Genomic DNA, 26101 nt, shown 5'->3' on the forward strand with positions numbered 1-26101 from the left:
TTTATCTGACTTGGTGGAAGCATGTTGAATGGACCCAGCCTCTAGAAATAGAACGATTTCAGATAACTTGCGTGTCTGGCAATTATTGAAATACTGGCATTGTCTGTGAGATTGTGGAATACAATTCTTGCAACAAAATTGTATGGTAAAATAGCCAAGCCTCCACCCCAATGTAATTTAGCTTTTTTGCTTGAGTGTGGTTGCTAATTTCTGTCTTCTTCAGCCAAGTACTCAAAACTATTATGTTGTGCTCCTCCTTTTTCATTCTCTCTTGCATTTCAGCTTTTTTGCTTTATAAAGCAAGTTGTAGCTTTGACTTGAAACAAAGCAGTTTTGTCTTGAAGCAAACATTTCCAGATTGCTGGATGGATAATTTGGCAGAGTTTTCCATATTCTTTTTTTTTTTTAAGTCTGAAATGAGCAGATGAGCCAAGAAGGAAAAGGTGAACAAAACCAAAATGTAAGGAATGAAGAATTTGTCAGCTTATATTTTCTGTAGAGAAAGTCACCTTATTTCATTATATGAAATGGCTAATATATTGCTAGAAAGTGGATTTATTGATTTGCGTTTTATGTATGTATGTATGTATGTATGTATGTATGTATGTATGTATGTATGTATGTATGTATGTATGTATGTATGTATGTATTTGTGTTACAACCCCTGGTATGCCTAAATATGGGAGGGAGCTCACTACTCCCCCTTTCTGTCCTTCGGCTCATTACAGAAAACAATCCAGGCAGAAAACCATATTTTTATTTTATTTTTAATGTTGCCTTTTTATATTTGTGTTGTATTTGTGCTGATAAATAAATAAATCCCAATAAATAAAAAAATAAAGCCCAGGTTCAAATCCCAGTAAGGGTATGGCTAGCTGATGAGAGCTAAATAGCTTGAAATAGATCTATACTAGTCTCCCTTTATTTATTTATCAGCACAAATACAACACACACACACACACACACACACACATATCCATATCCATATCCATATCCACATGATATTAAAAGGGAAATGGATAGTTAGGAGTAACTGTTACAGCAGAAGCAAATATTGCATCAATACTTCTAAGACTGGTTGACTGAATGGTTGACTATTTTTTGATAAAACTATATCTGACAAATTAAGCAAGTTATGATCTGAAGGCACAAAAAGCAGTCCTATTTTTTAAATTAAATACATTTAGGCTGAGTACTTGAAAAGCCATTAAACTGTGTATTAACTCCGTTAAATAGAGTTAGGATGTCCGTATAATAAATGAGTTGTTTTAATAGAGTTTGTTCTTCTGTTTATTGTGGAATTCATAAAATCTGGTTGGGTCTGACGCAGATATAACATTTCCAATTAGTTAATTGAGACTGAAGGAACACAGAGCAACTGTTTATTTCCTCCCAATTTTTCCATTCTTGCAAGAAAACATTGTGTTCCCACTTTTCCATTGGTACAGGTTTAATGTATAATGCTCTCTATATTAATGATGATTAATTCCTTAATCATTCATTTAAATCAGGGGTGTCAAATTGAATTTCTTTGAGGGTTGGATCAGCATTGTAGTTTTCCGCGGGCTGGCCATGGGGTGGTGTGGGGAGATGGGACAGGACAGGGGCCTCCTACAGCACCCTGCCACCAAAACGGGGTGTGTGGGAGCCTTGTGTGCCCTCTTGTGCTCTGTTTTGGCTGGCAGAGTGCTGCAGGAGGCTGTCCAGGTCGAAAACGGGGTGTTAGGAGGGGGGTTTGGCTGCCAGAGGTACCATGGGCCGGTCCTTTCTACTTCCAGGCCAGCCCCGCGGGCCAGATTTAAGCACTTGTGGGCTGGATCTGGCCCGCAGGCCTTGAGTTTGACACCCTTGACTTAAATGACTGGCTCCTAGTCAGATTGAGAAGTTGAAACTGACTGCGACCAGTATACCGAATATGGTGCACCAGCCCAATTTTTGAAATAAATTATGAATAGGAAAAATGATTTACTCCAAATTGATATAAAAGAACAGAAGGCATTAGCTGTTCTCTTGGTGCAGACTTTTATACCATAAATTATAGTGATAGGCAACCTCTTTGCCGCATAAAAAGCTAATTATTGTGAACGGGGCTTGGTTAATGGATGAGTTCAGCCACTTATTTCAGTCTGCCCAATCTTGATCTATGAGGACCCAGTACATCAAAAGTTGTCATTTCTGCAAGGCAAGCCTGCCTAGTTTTGTTTATTAACTTTTGTTTTCACAGCCACATCAGTGCCTATGTGCGCGCAGGCAAGAATGTTCAGCGTTATTCAATCCTGAATAATAATCAGTAGACTATTTCAGGAATCTAGCCGCAAAACGCATTTAAAAATATGCTTTTGTTTGGAAGTAATTGAATCAGCCCATAATATGCAAGAAAACTGCTTTCAGGGTTTTTTTCCCCCAGTACTATTTTTGCCAGCATAAGGTCTTTTATTTTTCTTTATTGCAGCCGTAGCAATCTTGCTTCCATTTTTTAAAAAAAAGATTGGATGAAACTAAGAGTTATAAATTGGGAGGGAAGGGGAGACAACTAATGTATAAGCAAATTTTTCAAGTGTTCTTAAGAAATTATTTCATATCAGATTAACTGAGCATCAGTGACTTAAATGCAATATTCGAGCTGAGAGCACTATTAATTTTTCATCAGACATGAGTATCATGCTCAGGATCTCCAGAATTATTTAATATACTGTGGGGGAAGAATACATTTTATGACATCTTTTCCACAAAAGATGTCATAAAATGGAGGTCCCAGCCAGAGGTGGTATTCAGCAGGTTCTGACCAGTTCTGGAGAACCGGTAGGAGAAATTTTGAGTAGTTCGGAGAACCAGTAAATGTCAGCTCTGACTTGGGAGTCCCACCAGATTGGGAGGAAATGGGGATTTTGCAGTAACCTTCCCCTGGAGTGGGGTGGGAATGGAGATTTTACAGTATCTTTCCCCTACCATGCCCACCAAACCACATCCACCAAGCCATGCCACACCCACAGAATCGGTAGTAAAAAAAATTGAATCCCACCACTGGTCCCATCTATGTATTTTGGAAGTCATTTCAAGGAATCGTTGCAACTTGCATGCAGTTTAGAGCTGAAACAGCAGCTCTAAAGGGAAACTGCTGTGGACATTTTTATATATATTATAAACATTTTCTAAGGAAGTATGATAGGTGGTTGAAAAGTAGAAGAATAATTGTCATCATAAAAAAAAATCAGACTCTTCACAGATGTGGTGTACAAGGAACTGAAATGTAAATGCATGGGAAGAAGGCTTAAATTTTTAAATTTTTATTCATGTAGCAACCTCCAAAATTCTCCTTCAGTTTATTTTAGGACTAATTCATTGGCAGTTTGTGCATGCAGCAGGAAGCAAAGCGAGTTGGATAAATGGGACGATGCCATACTGTATACATTGTCACTATTGTATAAACTGCAAGCCGTGTGTGGTTTTTATTAATATGTTGGAAGCGTTTTATCGTTTATGCATGGGCCAGTTGAGTTATAAATCCATCCAATACAAAGCCACTCTTGTTTTAGGATGCAGCTGATTTGCTCTTCAGTTTTGCTTTGCTGGGTGTAGATACTTTGCTCTTCAAACTACTGATCTTTGGATGTTTGGAATAAGAGTTGGATTAACAGCTGATGTAAGTTTGGCTATACTGACAAGTCCCACTGATTAGCATGAATTAAGTCAATGGGACTTCAGAAAGTGTTTGCATTGTGATTTTAGAACCTAAAATGTAATGGACCCTATGGGACTCTGCTTATGGAATTTGTTTCCTTTTCTCTTTTCAGAGCACCTGCAGCGCCAAAGCCAGATCCAATTCCTGTGCAACAGGTAAGGGGTTCTTCCCCAGGTCCTAAGTACAGGAGAATTCCTATTGTAGCTAATTTACTCATTCACATCCCTCAATGCTCCTTTTAATCAATGCTGTCAATCTAAAAAGTTCTTCCAATTTTGAAAATCTTGAAATATGCTATTTTCTTTTATCTAAAAATTTGGTCCTCAGGTGTAATTTTTGGCTTTGAAAGTCCTCCTTGCTGCTGCTATTTTGGTATTGGCCAAATTTATATTGAGTGATAAGCGACCAATATAAAAGTTTTTAAGTATTTCAAAAACATGGACTATCATGGAAAATGACTAATGTAGATCTTACGAACTTTTCCTTGAGTTGAATTCAACTCCTAGGAATTTCGTGATCACCCTTCCACAGCTTTTTTTGGTAACAATGAAGAAGTGATTTGCACAATTTTTCCATTTCAGTATATCTCCCCCCCCCCCTTCTAATCCAATCTACCATCCTGGGATTTCCTAATCATTCTCCATTCAAGTATTAACCAGGCCTAGTTCAGTTTAGCTTCCAAGCCTAGATAAAAAGTTAACAAAATGCTGTTACTTGTAGAGATCAGCCATGTTCTTAAAAGGTCCCTGTTCATTTCCTAAAATTTTAAGAGTAACTGATTACAAACATGTTTCGTAGGAGCTTTATAAAAAGGTGCCAATGAAATTAGATAAATAGGTACCACTTCTGTGGGAAGGTAACAGCGTTCCGTGTTCTTCAGCGTATAATCATGCTGGTCACATGACCACAAAAGGACCATACTGGCTCCTTCAGCTGGAGATGAGCACATAATAATATCATAGTGCTGTCCACATGGCCACAAAAGATCCGCAAAAGGACCACATTGGCTCCATCAGCTAAGAAGCAAAGGTGAGCACCATCTCCTAGAACTGGACGTGACTCGATAGATAAAATATTTACCTTTACCTTTTATAAAAGCGTAGCTTAATGTAAGACTTTTTCTGCCAGATCTCTGAAAGTATGATACAGTTACAAAGAGGAGTTTGTAAAGATGCAGAAAGATTTGCTTTCCTTACTAGAACATGATCTCTAATAGGTGCCTGTTGATTTGCTTAACTACATTACAGATAAAATTCATGTACAGCAAGTCTGATGGCTATCAAAGAATTGAGTAAAAGAAGACACACTGTCACATTATTTTGTAGAAAAGATACCAAACAAATTCCAAACAAAATACGTGACTTTGCCTTTAAGTTAAGCTAAGATAGCAACAGCTTTTAAATTAGGGGAAGGTAAGATTTAGGAATACCCAAAGCCTGATTATGTGCAATAAAACTAGTAAATTATTTCTTTTTTCTCTGGGGTCAGAGTTTTTAAATGACTTCAAACTACTTTTGAAAGTAACTTCTAAAAACAAAATTGGTCATTTGTCACTAGAAAGGAAGGTCATTGTTCCAATATAGGCCTGCCTGAGACACATAATCCTTTAGTAAGTAAAAATCTTACTATGAGGATTCTGTCATTGATTACCTCTAATTCTTGCACTGAAGGACTGCACTTTTCTCTTTAATTTGTTGGACCCAGTTTTACAGTGAAGTTTTTGGCTAAAATAAATCTAAGGCTACCAGCTCACGCATGTCGTGCTTTGTTTTAGTTTCTCTTTTCAATGACGCATGCGGTGTGATGTTGGCAGGTCAATATTTTATGGCCAATGTCGTATACTTTTGCAACCGGTCAGTCATCAATTGATGTTTCACAACAAAACAGCTGCAGATGTCATGGATACATTTTGCATGTGTGTGTGTGCATGTGTGTGTGGCTTTCTTGTGTATTTTTTCTGTTTTTATTTCACCTAGGTAGAGCCCAAGGACCTAATTAAGCCTGTGCCCATTGCATCTCCAGCTGTGTCCAAAGTTACATCCACAACCGGCATGGCCTTCAATAAGGCTCCTAGACCCTTTGGAGCTGTGTCCTCCTCCAAGGTCACTTCCATCCCATCACCGTCATCTGCCTTCACGCCCGCCAGTGCCAGTCTTCCATTACATGCTTCCCCTACACCTCTGGCCTCTGTCACGCCTCCCCCGTTCACTGCCTCAGGAGCGCATGTTAACCCCAAAGCTAACGCTGACCAGCGTTGCCATGTGCCAAGTGCTGCAAAGCCTACTGTTAATACCCCATGGCAATCCCCACACAATGCACCGTCCAGCGAAAGGGCCCCAGAGGTGACAGAGGGGCAACGAAGTGCATCCAGAGAGAACCAGGGTGACAGTAAACAGCAAAATGGGTAGGTCGTTTTAGGGACTAGGTTTTTTTCTTCTTCTTCTTTTTCCTGTTTTAAAGGTCTCAAAAGTGCTTCCTCGGTAATTCATTGATTGCGCTTTCTGCCTGAAATTATAAACTTTAAAAAAAAATCAGGTTAGTTGAGAAGGAACTTGTTTGATTTTATAAACCAGATTTATAAATTGAGAGTGCTAAAGACAATAAACGCCAAGCTGCAATTTTCGACAGTTCACAGCAATTTAAGAATCACTATTGAAGATTTAAGGAGGGACATGGTGCTCAGTGGCTAGGATGCTGAGCTTGTCGATAAGAAGGTTGGCAGTCCAGCGGTTCAAATCCCTAGCACCGCATAATGGAGTAAGCTCCCGTTACTTGTCCCAGCTTCTGCCAACTTAGCAGTTTGAAAGCACGTGAAAAGTGCAAGTAGAAAAATAGGGACCGTTTTGGTGGGAAGGTAACAGCGTTCTGTGTGCCTTTAGTGCTTCGTCATGCTGGCCGCATGACCAGAGAGACGTCTTCGTACAGCGCTGGCTCTTTGGCTTTGAAACGGAGATGAACACCTCCCCCTACAGTCGGGAACGACTAGCACATATGTGCGAGGGGAACCTTTACCATTATTGAAGATTTAAATGCATTGCAAAGCTCATCCTGTTGTAGATGCGTTTTGGTTTTACAGGGGGGGAAAAGGTTCATCTGTTGTGGAAAAATTTCCTTTTCATCTTTTCAACCAAGCATTTTCTGTTCTATATTCCACACAGTTTTCTTCTTTTCATCGTTTGTATTAATACAGGGCTTTTTCTGTACTTAATGACTTTCCCCTACATCTTTTGTTCTTATTCTTCTGCCACTTTCATTTTCTTTTTAATTTTGCAACTATATCATGGTTCTTGACTTGCATTACCAACAATGTGAACTTGTAAAACATAGGTAGAGTACATATATACGTGTATTTTGGTATTATAATTATATTACATTTATAATATAAGTGTAAACATGAGCCATGGTGTCGCAGTGGGAAGAATGCAGTATTGGAGGCTAATTCTGCTGACTGTCAGTAAAATGAGGACCCATATTGTTGGAGGCAATATGCTGACATTGTAAACCACTTGTAGAGAGGACTGTAAAGTTCTATGAAGCGGTATATAAGTGTAAGTGCTATTGCTAATTCAGCCAATTGCCAACAGTTTGATTCTCACCGGCTCAAAGTCGACTCAGCCTTCCATCCTTCTGAAGTCGGTAAAATGAGGGCCCACATTGTTGGGGGCAATATGCTGACTCTAGACTCTTTAGAGAGGGCTGTAAGTCACTGTGAAGCAGTATATAAGTGCTGTTGCTAAGCGCTTCCAATTTCCAGCAAAAAAAAAATGCCCATTGCAGACAGTGAGTTCACCTAATGACTATATTAACTTAATGACCACCACATATTTTTTGTAAAATCAGGTCGGTCACATGACCTGCTTAAGAGCCAGCATGATTTTGATTAGTAATTCCAGGCTCAATTACAGTCATAAATCAAGGACTACTTGAAACATTTTGTCAAATTCCTTTGTCATTGTGAGAAGCCGTGAAGCCAGTTATGGGAATCTGAAGAGGCCAGTTACAGCATGTACTGAAAATAGTCATATTTCATTTTGAGGAAAGCAAGATGGTAGAAGAAAAGCTCAGTCTCTCAATTCATGTTTTAATTTTCCATAATTGTTTAATTTCCCATAGTTTTAATTTTCCCTCTCTCTCCCACTTAGTACATTCTACGTGGGGGTGGGGAGAGAGAGAAAGAGAGAGAAGTTCATGATTCTGTAATTTATATAGCCGATTGTCAAGTATGCATCCCCAAATACTGTGGTTCTAGCTTATTGGAAGAGATAAAGCAAATCAAGGATTTAAGAGCTTGTGAAACCCTTGTCAGTTTGAGTAACTGTTATGAGAGTGGATCAGAATCAGACTTAACCACATCTAAGGCTGCAGCTGTATTTCCTGATTATAAAAGATTGGCACTGGTAATAGAAGATAGGCACAATACAAAAAATGGTGTGGGAAACCAAGGCTAAAAAAAAGTGATTTCGCAGTGTTTCGAAGTTACTTATGCATAGCTCTAAAACAGGGGTGTCAAACTCGATTTCACTGAGGGGCCGTATCAGCGTTGTGTTTGACCTCGGGAGGCAGGGTGGAGGGTGGCCAGCTATACGTCACTCATGTCAGGTGTGCCTTTGCTGGCCCCGAGAGCTGTGCCATTGAAAATGGACTGTTTCCAGGGTGGCCCTGTGGGTCAGATCTAAGCACCCCGCCAGCCGGATCCGCCCCCTGGGCCTTGAGTTTGACACCCCTGTTCTAAAAGAAAGCAAATCACCAAACGGACTATCAAATACATTGCATAAAATAATCGGTCATGCAATGTGTATGGGTCTCAAGTTATAAATTTTTGTGCATTCAATTTTTTCCCCTCAGACCGCGCATTTCTTTCAGTAAAATACCTACTATGCAAAAATGTCACACATACTTTGTTTCGAAGAGGGCATAACTATTGTTATTTTCTTTAAGGGCATAGCATCGTACGCAGCCACCCTATCTAAAATAAAGAGGATGAATTCCTGGTAAATCTCTCAGTACATATAAATATATCTTGGCAATGCTTCGGGCACCCTGGCACAAAGGCTTTCACAAATTTAAAATACAGCCCTGCCATTCAGCGGCATTCATTAGCATTCAAAAATAATTTATAACAACTAAAATAACTTTGTACCAAGAAGACAAGTAAACTCTTTCCCCCCCAGGCAAGATCCAGTCACCCACTGTAATTACAAACAATTTTCTCAACATGCAATGGTTTCCTTTGCTTTCTGAAATCCTGCTATGAAAGAGCTTTAGCTTCTGTTTATAAAGGAACCCTATGTTAGCCCAAACATTTAGATGTCTAATCCCATCTCCATTTTTAAATTTGGTTGGTTTATCAGTATGGTTTGAGTTGAAGACTTTTTTGAACCAAGTTGTTGAACTAGAGGGGTGTCAGACTGGATTTCTTTGAAGATCAGCATTGAAGTTGTCCTCCGTGGGCCGGCCAGGGGGAGGGGAGAGACAGAACAGACAGCAGATGGGACAGACGCCTCCTGCAGCACCCTGCTGGCCGAAATGCCCATGTTCCGCTTTGGCTGGCAGAGTGCTGCAGGGGGCCATCCAGGCTGAAAAAGGGGTGCAGGGAACCGTGTGCCCCCTCCCCGCACTCTGTTTTTGCTAGAAGAGGGACCACAGGCTGGTCCTTTGCTGTTTCCAGACTGGTACTGTGGGCCAGACCTAAGCACCCCGCGGGCCATGGACCTTGAGTTTGACACCCTTAAACTAAATGGTTTTGATTTTTCAAGCTTTTACGTTTCATAATAAATGAAACTGGTAGAATCAATCCAAATGTTACCTCTCTGTTCTTTAAAACTGACTGAGGTGTCCTGACAAGGTGCAATATCTGAAAATATGGTTTCAAATTATGCTTGTGCAGTTATTTGTGTAAGAAGAATTTGCTTGCACATGAAAGATCTAGAGCTGATTAAACAGTGAGATGTTGCACTGCCCTTTTTTACAAATATATTTAGCGCTTAAGTAATACAATCTGTTTACTGAAACAGTCATAGATGCTAGCACTATATTTATTCAAGCAATGTAGTTTGAGATTAAACTCTAGCCAATTAAAAAGGCCTTTACCTTTGTGTCTTAAGGAAATTGCTTGCAGAGATTAGAAGAGAGTAGTTAAATTTGTCAGTGTATAAAACGAGAAGATCAGTGGCCCTTGCATCCTCGAAATAAATATTCTCATAAGCTTAACATGAAATTCAATACTAAATAAAGATTTATATTATAAGGTGCATGCAGACATTTAAAACAATTATATGCAATTATTAAGCCTGCCACAAATTTGAATGCATAAAGGGACAAGCTTATTGAAAATCAAAGGCTATGCCTTAGGATAAATATGTAGAGAATTGGGCTGTGTTTGTGTTTAATATTTCTAGTTATTTTTTAAAACATATTCTCTGTTTTATTTTTCCTTTTTGTCTTTTTGATCCAAGACACTATTGTTATCCAATATACCTGATCCTAACCATCTAGGGCCGGGGTGTCAAACTTGCGGTCTGAGGGCCGGATGCGTCACATGCAGGCCACGCCCACCCCAGCTCCGCAAAGGGGGAAAAAAGTCATGATATGTCACGTGACACCATGAGTTTGACACCCGGGCTCTAGAGAAACTCATGGTAGAATTGTCATTTTAAGAGCCTCTACTTAAACATCGTGCCACATCAACTTTGAACAAAAATGTATTATTAATAACTCAGCAGTCCTGAAAGTCTGGAATACTTGCCTTGAATCCAGTTGATTTAATTTTTTAGGAAAATACAGATGTAGCCTTTAGCCAATATTGTTGAATCTGCATGTTTTTGCAATCCACTTGTCTACTTTTTCCAGTAGATAATGGGATACCAGTAGATAATGAGATGAGGATTTTGTTCAGCCATTTGTCACAGAGTCTGAAGCTGAGTAAGACTGAGGTGTAACTCAACCAAAGTCACTTAGTAAGTTTCTGTAACTAAGGAAGAGCTAGAACCTGATGTTCCTTGGTTCACCAGCTTAATACCACCTTGGTCCAACTACCAAAGTAAGCACTGTACAACATACTTCTTCCCTGTGTCTGAAAATATAGTGGTTTCAAAAACTAAATGAACTCCATGTCTATGGGGATTCTCAATCATCCAGGTCATGGTTGTACCAAAGGTGCTTCTTCAAGAGCCAATTGTACTTCCTGGTTTTTCTTTGAAGACATTTCACTTCTCATCCAAGAAGCTTCTTCAGAAACTTCTTGGATGAGAAGCGAAACATCTTCAAAGACAATCCAGAAAATCCAGTTGCCTCTTGAAGAAGCACCTTTGGTATAAATGAACTCAAGTTAGGTTTGTTGTAGAATAATATGTATGATTACTGATGCTTTATTTTTTCCTCGAAGATAATATTAATTTCTAAGTTCGGAATGGGATCTCTTAATTTCATTTAAGTAAAGTAGTCAGATAAACATAATAATATTAGGATTTGCCATGTTTGTCTATAGAGACAGAAACGGCTATTTCCACTTCATCAGTATCAAAAGTAATTTAGTAGTAGAAGCATATGACACCTAGTGGAGGGATTAGCACTTTTTAGACCAAAATGAAAAGCAAATGTTTTAGTGTCCTATGCAAATCAGTCACTGTATAATCAATAAATGAAGTAAAATGTCTAATCTATCCCACTTGCTTATAGAAATCTGTCTTAAAAATAGAGTGGTCCTTCAATTTTGGCAGTTTATAAATTTAAAATCAACAAACGACCTACTGAAGAAGAACAGATACTCAGGTGGGAGTTAGCTAGATAATGATGTAAAGGCAGTGGGTGGGCTCCATCTGGTTCCCACCAGTTCGGACGAAGCGGTAGTTAAGATTCCGCTCAGTTCGGCGAACCGGCAAATCCCGCCACTGGCTGGCCCTACCCCCACTCGTTTTTCAGCCTGATTTCAGGACTGGCCCGAAAAACGGCCTGAAAACTGCCCAAAAAACAGGCGGGGTTGGGGCCAGCCATTGGTGGGATTAGCCCCAACCGGCTGAATCCTACCTCTGTCTTTGAGGCGAGTGGCCGGGAGGCGGGGCTGGGTGTGATGAGTGACGTCACCCACCCAAGTCACATGACCAACCAGCCACGCCTACTGAGCCAGAGAACAGATGGTTACATTATTTGTAGCCCACCACTGCATAAAGGCCAACCTTGAAAGCAGTTTCTGCTATGGGGCAGTGAACAACTAATCCAGTGTATCTGAAACTTGACAACTTTAAGATGTGTGTATTTTAACGCTTGGCTGCTGACTGGGGAATTCTGGGAGGTAACAATCCACACATCTTAAAAGTTGCCAAGTGTCAGAAACACTGGACTCGTGGTTTGCTTTTTAAGTGTCTGTCTGTGTTTTTTGCTTTGAATTGCTTTCTTAGTTCATGCATGTAAATTATTGTTTTGCATTAGATGAATTCCTTGGGCTAATCATGGGGTGAAATTGATTAATTTATATTGGATTGAAACGTGTGAAAACACTTGAATTTACATGGTTTGGGTTTGATGAAGTAGAACAGTAGAGAAGTTGCTGCAGTAAACATATTGACTTTTTTCCCACCCCCTTTACAGGTTACAACAGTGACAAAGTTAGTATTTTGTTTCACTAGAATGGAGTTGTGCTTTGTGCTTTAAATAATTGGCATGTGTGGCTGTCCCGGAATTAAAATTCTGCAAAGTAGAGCCTTGGCTTCTGAAGTAAAGCAACATAAACTGTTTGCATTTTCACTGGTGTGTAGTTTTATTTACAATATTAAATTTTGTCACAAGTAACTGGCAAACAGTAGTGATAATAACAGCAAAAGAGTCTCTTTTTAATGTCTGTGATTAGACATTAAAATGGGTGATTTCCCCCCCTATTAGGATAGCAAAATGTTGCTAAATCCAGTAAAAATGAAGACATTTATTGGAAGGAAATTTAATTCAAGGATTTTTCAGCCTCTTTCTCACCTCTTCCCTATTGAAGTAGGGATGAAATAAATTTACCATGACTTTACCTTAGCTTGTGCTGCCACCTTGTGGCATGATGTGGTAGCTGCTGGTAAAAGTCAGCAAGAAATTATTCTAGAAAAACCAATTGGAAACTCTTGTTAGCTTTACCTGATAATTTTGGTTAAATGAAACTCTTTTTTTCCTATCTGTCTTTAATATTTCAATTAACTTTCATTAACTGTTTTTTTGCTCCCATTTTCTATGTTATTCCTTATCTGTACTTGAACATCCTGGAATCGTATCCATTGTTTGTCTCTTTTCTGTCCCTCATTCCTTCAGTAACCCTGATGAGGTGTAAGTACTTTACTAATCACTCTCTTAACGTTTGAACCACAGTTTATATAAAATAATTGCTGTATTCTGTAGGTAGCCTTTTTGAATTAACTTCCGTTTCCTCTAAGTTTGGTTTTATAGGTTTTGTTATAATACTTTTTGTTTTGTTGAAAGAATGGAAATAAAGTTTGCAGTAAATCAACTTCTTCCAATTGCTGTTCTCCCAGAACTGTTAAACTGAAATGGCCATCATGCCTCTTTGGGGTGTATTCTATGACCTAGGAATGATCAGAATTGTTGGCATTGTAGTACATTAGTAGAATTGAGAAAGATACTACATTGGTTGAATCTGAAAAGTATATCCTTTCCCCTTCTATCTGTCCAGTATTTCATATAGAGAATTTTAATCTACATTCCTATATATTGAGGGGTACCTCAGTATTCATTGATAATTGGTTCCAGGAGGTGTGATGAGTACCAAAAATAATGAATGCCAAACATAATTTTATTATTCCCATAAGGAATAATGTAGTGAGTCTCAAGGCAGTTATAGTTCATGCATTGAGTAGCAAGCAGAGAATGAGTACCGGGACAAAATTTTCACATCAAAACGTGGTCTGTACCAAATTCAACGAGTTTCAAAGCAGCTGAGTACCAAGGTACCATGGTAATTACTTTTATTTTTTTAGTGCATGATGAAAACATGAGGAAGAGAAGTAAATGTATACACTGAATTACTGAATTCGCTTGTAAAAGAGAAATACAGTATCAGAAAGATTAGGAAGGAGTTTGATACTAAACGTCATAAGAAAGATCTGAATGGCACGAGGTAGCACCAGAGTGAACACGATGCATTTCTGTGTGATAGAAATAGTTAAGCAGAGATGGCAAAGTCCCGTGGATTTTTAGATGGCCTTTGTGATCATCTTACACGAGAGTCTATAATCCTGTTCAGGTATTGTAAAAAAAAAAAAAAAAAAGGAACAGTCACAATGTAGGTTGCAATGAATAACCTTTTTTTTCTCAGTAAAGTTGATGTCTGTGAAGTTGCCCAGGCAGAGTGTAGTTTATAGTTTATAGAGCCTTTGCTTATTCAAATGTAATTCCAAAGGATCCCACATTTGGAAGAAAAAATATCAATACGCCCAGTAGTGTATCAAACAGGGGAGGGATGCAGAGGGAAAGCACGTAAAAATAAGTAGAAAAATAGGGACCGTCTTTGGTGGGAAGGTAACAGAGTTCCGTGCGCCTTTGGCATTTAGTCATGCCGGCCACATGACTATGGAGATGTCTTCGGACAGCGCTGGCTCTTCGGCTTTGAAATGGAGATGAGCGCCACCCCCTAGAGTCAGGAACGACCTGCACGTTTGTGCGAGGGGACGCTTTACTTTTATCAAACAGTGTGGAATGGGTGTTTTGTTTTGTTTTTTTGCTTCAGTAGTAATTGGCTACATGCATATGAATGTTTTTATCAGCTGTATAAGCTCAACTGACAGGTTGGGAGTTTGCCAATTCTTCTAAACAGAAATCAGCCCTGAGCTTTGTGCCAAGCTTAAGTGAGGAAATTGAGAGGGTAAAATGAGTCTCAAGTAAGCCAGTGGAGTTTCTTCCTTGGAGAGAAATAAATTTATTATTAAATTATTTTATTTGGTGACTTGCTAATAGTACCAGCAGTTAAACATAATACTTATAATTCTTTTGTCTTTCTGTTCTTTCTTTCTGTTCCTTACGCTGGACTGTCTTCTATATTCTGTTCCCTTGCTCTTTTCAATACGATAAAAGGAAAAACCCACCTAAACGGTAATAACCAGAATCGTCCTTTTTGAGGTTCAATATTCTGTGCCTATATTTTTAATCAGGTTGGGTCAGAGGTGGGTTGCTCCCGGTTTGACTGAACCGGTAGTGGAATTCAGGCCCGGGTTGCAGAACTGGCAGCGACCCAGGCCTGCCACGCCCCCAAACTGGTTCCCTCGCCGCTACTGGGGCCACCACCATTTTGGATTTTAATGGCTGCGCAGTTCGCTGTAAATTGTTCTGCTCATGCGCAAACCGGTAGTAAAACCAGCAGCAACCCACCCCTGGGGTGGGTGTAGGGAGAGGGAGCGAGTTGTGATCATTTACAGTTTGTCTGAAATGGTTCTGCATATCCATAACTAATTTATTTAAGATTTGTATTAAATACATATCCTTAATATCTTGGTCAATGTAAATGAAAAGTCAGCATCATCAAGTTGTCTTTCACTTACGGTTTTTATTGTTCTTATTCATCGTAATTAGTCCACCACGGAAACACGTTGTGTACAGAAATACAGAATTTTTCCATCCACCGGTTCACAGCAACAACAGCAAGAAGAGACTGATTGAAGATACTGAGGACTGGCACCCAAGGACCGGAACTACTCAGTCACGTTCTTTCCGCATCCTTCAACAGATCACAGGCACTGAACGTAGTAAGTATCTAACACAGGGGTGTCAAACTTGATTTCATTGAGGGCCGTGTCAGTGCTGTGTTTGAACTCGGGGGGCTGGGGTGGGTTGGCCAAGGTGGGAGTGGCCAGATCGACATCACTCATGCCAGGGACACTTGTGGCGGCCCAAGCGCTCTGCTTGCAAAAATGGGCTCTTGAGTTCCATTTTTGGCTGCAACTGCCTTCTGCAACCTTCCGTCAGTGAAAACGGGGCTCAGGAGAGCCGCAGACAACCCCTGTAATTATAATAATCTAAAAGTGATATTTTTTTACTTTTTAATTAAAAGGAATTTGTAACAAAATATAGCAGCCTTATATATTTGGCTAAGGTTGAATGGTAAAGAACAAAACAATAATAAATATGTGAGAAATTAATTCTGTGACCCAGGTAGTTTTTGAACTTCAGTTCTTTTCACAAACTACAGAGCAGATGCTTTGAAAATGGGAAACTTCTCAAAAGCACTTTGCAATACATTGGAGCAAGTGATTTGCTGCATGCAATAAACCCGGATGGATTATAAAATCCATAACATCCAAAATTATAAAAATTCACAGAATTTTTAAATGCAATTTAAACTGCGGGCAGGGTGTGCTGCGTGTGTATCTTTTAGAGCAATGATGATTTTCACGTTACCAGCAGACCAAAAATTTGGAAAATGCCCAGTGTGAGCCTGTGTGTCACATACACACAGACAAAAGAGAAACAATTCATAGCAAAGTTTCGCTTTAGATAGTCATATGGGTGCCACATAAAATTTAAAAAATACATAATTGTAAATATGTTTCAATTTGTGTCCTACCCATGGCAGCTCTGGGTCACATGAGGCTTGGAAACTTCGGAGGATGGTCTGTGTCTTCAAAAAAGAATGGGAAAACATGCCCTATTCTTGCATGCTTTTTGGTGGCTCCAGACGCCATGTAAGAAGGAGGCTCTCTTGTGTGACTTCCAGAGGCTCCAGAGATCACATGATAGTATACTACATTCTTATAGGACCGTGATGGTGAACCTATGACATGCGTGCTACAGCCCTCTCTGCGGGCACGTCAACTGTCACGCCAGCCCAACTCCACCATGCATGTAGGCGTGCCTCCCGCCGGCCAGTTGGTATTCAAGGGTCTGCCGTGCATGCGCAGGGGGCAGGTGCATGCATAGGGGTGCACTTGCATTGCATTTTGGGGCTCTCACTGCGCCCCCGGAGCTCTTTTTGGTGCAGGAGGCTTTCCGGCCCAAAATGGGCCCACCCTGTATGGGGGGGGAAGGGGGAGCATGGGGACTTATGCGCACAGGACGTGCACATTGCATTATGGGTGTGGGGCTGTTTTCGGAATGCGGCAACAAAAAGATTAGCCATCACTGTCACAGGACCTCTAAGCGTGCCACCAAAAATGACATGGCATATGTCATAAGTTCGCCATCACTGTTTTAGAACATCATAAGACATTTGTAATAATAGGATGTTTAGATATTAGCCTTGTCATAAATTAAGGATAAAAGTTTCATGGATCAGTGAAGAAATGTAAACTTCATGGAAACTGAATAGTTTATTTTGTTGCAGTGAAAGAGCCGGAATCAGACAGTCTAAAGAAGGCAAAGTAAGATAATGATTTTATTTTAATTTTTTTTTAAAAAAACATATTGCATGGTTTTGCTTTGATGTACTGAAAAAAGTCTTTAAGATGTCACAAGATTCTTTTGTTTTTCCAAAAATCGTGGGCATTTTAAAGTTCTGGTTCATGTTTGTATGGCATGTTTTCTTAGAAAAATAAATTGGAATAGCCCTAGCATTTCCAATTTAACATTATTATTTGCATAACATTGAATACTTATCTAGACATCTAAAGTCTTTAATAATACTTACATAAAAATGGAATAGTGTCAGCAGTGGATAGGAAATGTGAAAAAGAAGCAGGGATAGGCTTCAAAAATTTTAGCAAGGGGTTCTGTGCCCGGTTGCTGGGTGGGCATGGCCTAGTCGTCCTCCTGCACCATGGCGGGAGGGAGGGCGTTTTTACCTTCCCTGGCTCCAGAGGCTTTCCTTGAGCCTCCCGGCAGACAAAAAAGGCCTCCCCAGGCTCCAGAGGCCCTCTGGAAACTGGCCATTTCTGGTCTTCCCAAACTTCCGGTTGGCCCGTTTTTCGCCCTCCCCGAGCCTCCGCATGCGCCTTGCACTACCTGCATCCAAAACGGGCTGTGTGGGGACTCCTGAGAGGAGTGGGTGGGGCCAGCCAGGAGTGGGATTTGGGGGTTCTCCGAACTGCACAGAATCTTAGCTAGAGGTTCTCCCGAACCCCTGCGAAACCCCCTCCCAAATAATCCCTCCTGAAAAGGAGGTATATTTTTTTAAAAGAAGAAATAGTATCGGAAGTTTAGAGGTAATTGTTTAATCTTCTTTAGATATTTTAAAACTGTGATCTTTTTGTTATATTAAGCAGATTTAAAATTATATGTTTCGCTACTGACACATAGACCAAATTCCAATTTCAAAATTAGTTTTTATGACAAAAGTAACAAGAATTGCAATGTTACTGCATCTTTATTTAAAAAAGTGATATTTGCAGTGAGGCAGGCTACTGCAATTCCTAACACATCCTGATTCCTTTAGCTTGTGATATTTGAAATTTTGTTGTGTTTAATCTGTCTTGAGCTGTGATCTCTCTTGAGCTGGGAATAAACCCATTGACTACAGCATGGAAGTATTTAAAAGCAGTCTGTAGCCCTGTTTTATTATTTTCATTTAGAAAATTTTATTATTAAAAACTGCACTCTGCTCTTCATTACCAATTTTTCCTAGGGTAGCTTACACAATATAATCACAATATAAAAAAATTGAAATCAAAACAATAATTAAATGTACAATATATGTATAATAGCAGAATCACAAAGCTTCAGAAAAACATAAACCATAAATGTTTTGTCTACAAGTAGGAGACAACAAGTAAGTAACAAGTAACAACTTGTTGAAAGTCAACAAGTAGGGTGCTACTGTAGGTGTCCTTTCTGGGTAGAGCATTTTACTATTGCTAGGTAGCTGTGTTTTACACCACAACATGTGGCTGCATCTGGAGCAGAACCTCTGAAGATGACCATGGAGAAAATGTAGCATCATGGGAAGAAGCAGCTTGGTCTTGATTAATAGGCATTTAAATCTTGAGTGCGGTACAGAGTTATAAACCTATATTCTATGGAAGTGCTGTCAATCAAAATAAGTTTCTTCAATTATTGCTTGCTGGCATTTCGGCAGTTCTGTAAGATAAGTGCTTGGGATGTGTGGACCGTGTAGTATTTTGCTTCTGCATTTTTAACTGCAATTGTACACAATTGTTCTAGCACCAATATTTATTGGCAGTCTTAGTAATAGCACTCACATTTTTTTTTCCCAATAAAAAGTTGGGTTCTGTATCAAGATAAACTCACCTCATTAATTTTACTCAACCTATCTTGCATGGTTTATTAATAATGGAAGGAATAGCAGCTTCTATTCTGGCCTTTGGCTGCTTGTTTGAAGTATCGGTTTACAACCAGAAGCAATAGAAATTGTTTTACTCATAAATGTCTAGAGGTTTCTATATCGAAGTGCAAGGACAATTAGTGTAAATTCAGATTATTAATTCCGATTCTGAATTCCGCATGCTTTGGTTTGTGGTGTAGAATGGATTGAGATGCAGATTTCCTTCCTCTTACCTGTCTTCTTCTGTCACTTCTCTCTGCAGGGAAAAGATCCCCCTCCACATCATAGGCCCTAGATACACAAAATTACGGGACTGGCACCATGGCGTTTCAGCACGTGTCCTTAACGTCCAATGATTCGCCAAGTCCTAAAATTGGAATGAGTCCTTTTCTTTCCCTTCCTCTTCCAAATGCTTTGCAAAGAAAGAAATGACAAACAAACAAATCCAGCTTTGAGAAAGTGTAGCCTTTTATCTATCTTTTTTTTTTTTAAAAAAAAATCCTCTATCCGTGTACTAAGAGCCGAGGTGGCGCAGTTGTTAGAGTGCAGTACTGCAGGCTACTTCGGTTGAATGCCGGCTGCCTGCAATTTGGCAGTTCGAATCTTATCAGGCTCAAGGTTGACTCAGCCTTCCATCCTTCTGGGGTGGGTAAAATAAGGACCCAGATTGCTGAGGGCAATAGGCTGACTCTGTAAACCGCTTAGAGAGGGCAGTAAAAGCACTATGAAGCGGTATATAAGTCTAAGTGCTATTGCTAAGTGATATTGCTATTAAGAATGAGATGAACCTGTTCTGCTTCTACAAAGCCAGCATCTCTGTAAAAAAAAACCCACCATGCAGAAAATTCATAATGACTTGAAAAAGTAGGGTGCCTTTTCTGGCAGGGAACCTGGCTCTTATGTGAAAAAGGTGCTATGTGCTAAGATAGGGAGAAAGTTACAGGAATGCCCGCTGCATTGGAAAACATGCATAATAAACTCTTTAAGCGTCATTGTGTATTTCCGATACGGCTCTGGTTTGATTCAGTAAAATCAATGTTTGTTCCTTGTGTTGGATATATTTAATGGCAGAAAATGTTTTCAAAGAGGTAATGGAAGAAGAGGGTTGTTTTCTTTTTTATGTTAGTCAATGAGTCTTAGCAATAATTGTGTTATACAGCCAGGGGTGGTAGTCACTTACCTTCCCTACCGGTTCACAAATGTGAGCAGGCGCTTTTGGCAAAAAAAGGGACAAAATGAGATGCCGTACAGCCAGGGCGGGTGGGTGGGGCCACCTACGATTTCCGCTGCTGGTTCGGGCGAACCGGTCCAAGCCGGTAGAATACCACCTCTGTATACAGTTCATGTTCTACTTGAGAAAAATGTTTTTCTGAAAGCATATGAAGTCTTCTGGACACAAATCCAAGTAAAAATTATATTGTAGAAGAAGCCATATAAAACAGCAAAAGAAAATAGTATGGCTTCAATGAATATAGGCTTTATTTATTATATTTGGAGCTTCTTGTCCATTTTTGATCATGCATATTAATTTGTAATATAATGTATTATAGCAGATGCATACTCATCTAATTTATGCTTGCGTGGGGCTCAAAACTACTGAATAAATATCGCATTTAATTTGCTTTCTATTTTTTCTTTATACTCTTTCAAAGTTCGCACATGTAGGTACCATACATAAATTTAGTTGAAAACATTACTGGTAAAAGAAGGGGCTGCTGGACGGTGAACTTAAATGATGCATTTCCTCAGTTCATTTTTATTTTGTAACATTTAACGAGAGCTCCCATCATACGGACAAGAACTACAAGGACAAATTATTTGTTTGCATTCCTGTGTGTAACAAACTCAGATATAAGTTTTGAAGGAAAATGCCCCAAACGTGAACATATTCTACATAGAATTTTCTTCTGATGTTTATTTTGTCTTTTATGATAGCAGTTGTCACTTTCTATTTGTTGACACGCTAGGGAAAGTCAAACAGAGAACGGAGATCTAAGGTAAATGAGTTCTTTGACATTAATAGCACATGTGCACAAAAATTACCAAATACAGTGGCAGACACTAAGCAGACACATGGTTGAATTCAGAACACCAATGCCTGATACCTTCTTCTTAAAGTCTGTATTTTACCGGTTTTTTACGAGAGAGTAAATTAGTTAACTGATGCTTTATTCTTTAAGTCATGGAATTGCTAAACTTACAAGTGTAATAAAACCTCACTTTTCTTTACAGTGCATGTGCACCAGATTAGTCTTCAGTGAGTACACAAAATAGTGCAATGTGACACCTTGGTCTGTATTCTAATTGTCCCACCTGCTTGTGAAAATGTGTAAAATGCTATTGTGGCTTCTATTTAACAATTGTGGTGATTTTTGCTACAACACATCCCAGATTTCAAGATTCATGCTAAGAGTGCATTTCTGTAGTTTTATGTTTAATTATAGGTTGCATATAGTTAAACCTGTATCTTTCTCCAACCTTAGCTTTAGTTGTATATTAGTGTTTTACAGTAGCATTGGGTCAAAAGCGAAATAAGTCCATCACATTATGTTACAAAGTAAATCCAGTACATATACATTAAAAAGCTTCTCGTTCACGAGTGTCAAATTCACGCTGTCACATGATGTTTCGCGATCTTTTTTCCCTTTGCGGAACTGGGGTGGGCGTGGCCTGCGCATTACTCATTCAGTCCACGGGCTGCCAGTTTGACACATCTGTTCTAGTTGGCATTTCACTTCTCTCTTAATTGACTATATAGTTTTACATATATATCTTCCCATCTCCATAATGGGAATCATAATATTGACTTTTAGGAGTAGTGTAAAGGTATGTCCTAATGCACATTGAACACTTGAAATGTGTTGTTATATCATCGTACACTATTGGATGAACCCTAGATAATTGAATCTGATTTTCTGCCATAATTGAAATATTAGTTATTAGGAGCTCCTGATATGAAAATATATTAGGGATTCTACAGGTATTCATGGGAAATATTTGGGAACACTTAATCATTGTTTTCCAGGTTAACATTTCTGCTAACTATTTAGTGTAGGGGTGTCAAACTGGATTTCTTTGAGGGTCCGATTAGCATTGTAGTTCTCCACAGGCCAGCGAGGTGGTGGTGGTGGCAAAGAATGGTGGGAGAGAGATGGGACGGACGCCTCCTGCAGCACTTTTACCAGCCAAAATGGGGCACACAGAGCCACATGTGGGGGGCGCGTGCCTCACTTTCAGCCTCCATGGCCTCCTGCAGCACTCTGCTAGCTGAAAATGGGCCTCCTGAGGCCCCCCTATGGACCATTTTTGGCTGGCAGACTGCTGCTGGAGGCCATGGAGGCCGAAAATGGGCTGTGCGGGGCCCCCGTGTGGCCCATTTTTGGTGGCAGAGCCACTATGGGCTGGATTTAAGCACACCGCCTGTGGGCCTTGAGTTTGACACCCCTGATTAAGTGGAATTGAAGATGGAATTCATGGCAGATTTGGAAATTATTTTAAATCAAATTTCCCAAACTTATGTCATGATAGACCATTTTTTCTTTCCAGTATTTTTATTTACAGGCCCAAGATGTAAACATACACACATACCAAATGATGGGTAAACTTTTGTGCATGAATAATTTTGAAAGACTTAGGTTGCATAGTGCTCTGTGAAGGCTTCAGAGGATTGGTCTCTGTTTTTCCTCTTTCCCTTTCAATAACTGCTGAAATCTGGACAAAAGTGGAGGAGAAAATTTATTTGTATATTTTCTAAGGACTAGGCCTTTTTTTATCCCAATGACCAGTATCAGGCTGCACACTGCAATATGGAAATGTTTTTTCAATGGGTACTCTGCTATCATTATTTTTAGGCTTTAAGCTGTTATTTATGCTGGTTTTTTTCAATGTTTAATCTTGCACTTCAGCCATGTTAACAGAAGACAACAAATAGGCTTTACAAATTAATTTTCAGAATCAATGATTATTTTTTTCTGCCCACTCTTTTAAATCAGGCTAATTACCCCCCCTCCCCTCAAAATAATATTAGAGTTTCAAACCACCTTAAAGATTGCATGGGTGCATGGTTTCTACTCTAAATAATGTAATACAATGTTATATCCAGGATTATTTTTAGTTCTTACTCAGTACTATCTGACCAATAGTGCCAGATTGGATTATTGCAAATTAGTGGGGAATGGCTCAACATCTGTCTTTACCAATATGGTGCTTTCCAGATGTTTTGGAACAGCAATTTTCAGAGTTCCAAGATAGCATGATTGAATTTTGGGAACTGAAATCAGTAAAAATGCCTTCAATTCAGTATTTGGAATGAATAGAATTTGTACAAAAAAATTATATATAACAGCAGAAGCACAAACTGAATTCTCCTTTGCCATATGCTACACTGCCATTATTGTAAAAGAACGTTTGATTTCTGGCAATAATTACCAGAATATTTACCAGGAAAAAAATGTGTCAGATAACTTCAGTTATGTTTCTGGTGGTTATTCTTTCATTTTTGCAGCTTTGGAAAGTCAGGAAAATATTATGCAAATCAAAAACCTTGCTAGTTTTTTTTTCTTTGCTAAGAAAAAAAAGGATGGGTTTTGCAAAAAATGGGAAAATACTGTTTAATAAACATATTTTTTTCTGTAATTATTCCTATATTTGTCGCCTATTTCTCAGTATTTGCATTCTTGTTTCTTTCTCAAGTCCTGTTTTTGGTCAATCTGCCTTTTATCATTATATGTCTTGTCTTCATAGCACAAACTGTTTTCACCTCTATATCATTGCAGTTCTTCCTCCTTTCTGGCCTGATGTAACCAAGTTACCAACTTGCCACCAATATTTCTTAAGCAAAAATAATGATATTCATCAAAAGACTTGCCAGTCATGCTTCTTGTTGATACATAAATAGTAGCAACATTGAACAAACAAAGGCATTTAAATACCTAGAGAAGAGTTTTCAGTCCTTCACACCTAGGAGATATCAACCCAAACCTGCCACTAATTGAGTTAGGCCTTAAACCTACGGTTGTATTTTTGGAGTTAGTGGAGGTGGTAGCCAACTGTGTGTCCTCTACCATAAACATTTTCTAGGGCTAAACTGATTAATCTTTTGCTGGATGATTCCCATGCTGTATTCTTTAAAAATCTAAGATATATTTTAATGATACAGTGAAAAGCTTTAAAATCTACCCTCCATAGATCTTAGAAGGATCCTAACTCATTTTTGGTAATTCAAATCAACATTTGCTTTTATGGGAATTTGTATTAGCTTCACCACCTTAGATTTTGGACTATATTGAACTTCACATGTTTAAAAAAAAAGCACTTAATTTTTCCCCTGGTTTAGCTAGTGAGGAGAGCCCGTGGCTTAGAGGTTAATACATGTACCTAATATACAAGTAGCTCGGGTTTGAATCTCAGAAAGGTATGGCAAGCTGATAGAGCTAAATAGCTTGAAATAGATATATACTAGTGTCTCTTTATTTCTTTGTCAGTAAAACATAAATTCAACACAAAAATAGTTTGTTCCGAAAGCGATTGCCTGTGAAAGCTCCTGGATTGGGGCTGAAAGGTGAAAGCGGAAGCAGTACAGTGGAACCTTGGGTCACGAAGGCTTCTGACCACAACCAAATCGAGTGCCAACCAAAAATCCGCTAAATGTTTCACTCTATTTACGAACACATCCTCGGGTGGCAATCAATCACAGCCACAGAGGTTTTCCCTGATACAGCAATTTCCTCTTCTGCCCCCCCCCTTTGTGTGTGTGTGTGTGCGCGCGCGCATGCGCACTTAGTCTTGCTTCCAGCCACGGCCAAATCGAGTGCTGACCGAAGTCCTGGAATGGATTACAGTCATGATCGGAGGTTCCACTGCAGTGGTGGGTTCCTACCGGATCGCACAATCCGGTTGGAGAATGAACCCGGAAGTAATTTCCAGCCCCGCCCCCTTGGCGTTTTTTGCATCGGGGCTGACTCCCCGCCACCACCGCTGCGCGGCGAGCGATGATTCCGGGGGCCATCCGGGAAGACGAGGAACACGAGGGGGGACCCTGCCCCCCCACTGATGGCCGCGCAGAATCGCGACGGAATCCTCCCGTTCCTCCTCTCAGCGATCTTTTGGGAAGGGAAAGAGCTGAGAGGGGGAAAAGCCTCCCATTGAAAACAGCGCTGAGTGAGGTGAGGAATCCTCCCGTTCCTCCTCTCAGCGATCTTTTGGGAAGGGAAAGAGCTGAGAGGGGGAAAAGCCTCCCATTGAAAACAGCGCTGAGTGAGGTGGGGAATCCTCCCCTTCCTCCTCTCAGCGATCTTTTGGGAAGGAAAAGAGCTGAGAGGGGGAAAAGCCTCCCATTGAAAACAGCGCTCAGTGAGGTGGGGAATCCTCCCGTTCCTCCTCTCAGCGATCTTTTGGGAAGGGAGGCTTCTCAAAATGGGTTTCTCTTTGCACCCTTCAATTCGTCTCTCTCTCCCTCTGACGTCCCCCAGTGGCTCAGCGTGAAAAACTGGGGGGAACCGTGCAGAGGAAAAGGAGGAGGAAGGAAAGGGGGGAGAGAAACGGGGGGGGGAGGAAGAGAGAGAGAGAGAAAGAGTGACACGCAAAGGAAGGAAGTTGGGAGACCTCCCTCTAAATACTGATGCCCTCTGCTTTTGGGGGGGAAAGGAGAGGAAGGTCCTTGGTGAACCTCTACCCCCTATTCCCCCTATCCCAGTTAAGCCAGCTAGGTTTGGGACCCAGCCTTTCTAACTTCATTTGGGATCTTCTAAAATCCCACTCCCACCCGGTCACATTGCTGGCAAGCCACTCCCAACCGGTCACATGGTCGGCAAGCCACTCCCACAAAGCAGGCCACACCCACAGAGTAGGTTCCAAAATTTTTTGAAACCCACCACTGATAAGGCCGACTCAAAAGGCATGCCCCCTCCTTACCATACCTATGGGCTCTGAATCCAATGGCGATGTCTGTTGTGCTCTGTGAATTTATGGAGAGCTAACCCTAACCCTAAGTAGAATTTTCCCCAATGGGATTTTCCCATGTATTTTCCCAGGAAATGTACATAAGGCTGACCCAAAAGGCGTGCCCCCTCCTAACCATACCTATGAGTGCTGAATCCAATGGCGATGTCCGTTTTGCTCTGTGAATTCATGGAAAGCTAACCCTAACCCGAAGTAGAATTTTCCGCAATGGGATTTTCCCATGTATTTTCCCAGGAAATGTACATAAGGATGGCTCAAAAGGC

The 26101-nt window shown here is 40.0% G+C and overlaps 1 protein-coding gene across 7 annotated transcripts in view; it reads left to right on the plus strand.

Moving 5' to 3' along the window:
* Nucleotides 1-26101, plus strand: part of PDLIM5 (PDZ and LIM domain 5) — a 243581-nt gene that overhangs the window by 67443 nt on the left and 150037 nt on the right. For 3 of the 7 annotated variants that reach the window (XM_081960458.1, XM_081960460.1, XM_081960459.1), the window contains exons 4-7: nucleotides 3795-3837; nucleotides 5659-6086; nucleotides 15239-15411; nucleotides 16986-17022. In XM_081960458.1, coding sequence (XP_081816584.1) covers nucleotides 3795-3837; nucleotides 5659-6086; nucleotides 15239-15411; nucleotides 16986-17022 — 681 coding nt within the window. Of the gene's footprint in view, nucleotides 1-3794; nucleotides 3838-5658; nucleotides 6087-12268; nucleotides 12286-12967; nucleotides 12983-14743; nucleotides 14762-15238; nucleotides 15412-16985; nucleotides 17023-19237; nucleotides 20876-26101 lie in introns of those variants that run through there. The other 4 variants (XM_081960461.1, XM_081960462.1, XM_081960463.1 and 1 more) reach the window with 3 other exon arrangements.

This window comes from Natrix helvetica, assembly GCF_964273705.1.
Source record: "Natrix helvetica genome assembly, chromosome: 7".
Lineage (NCBI taxonomy): Eukaryota > Metazoa > Chordata > Lepidosauria > Squamata > Natricidae > Natrix > Natrix helvetica.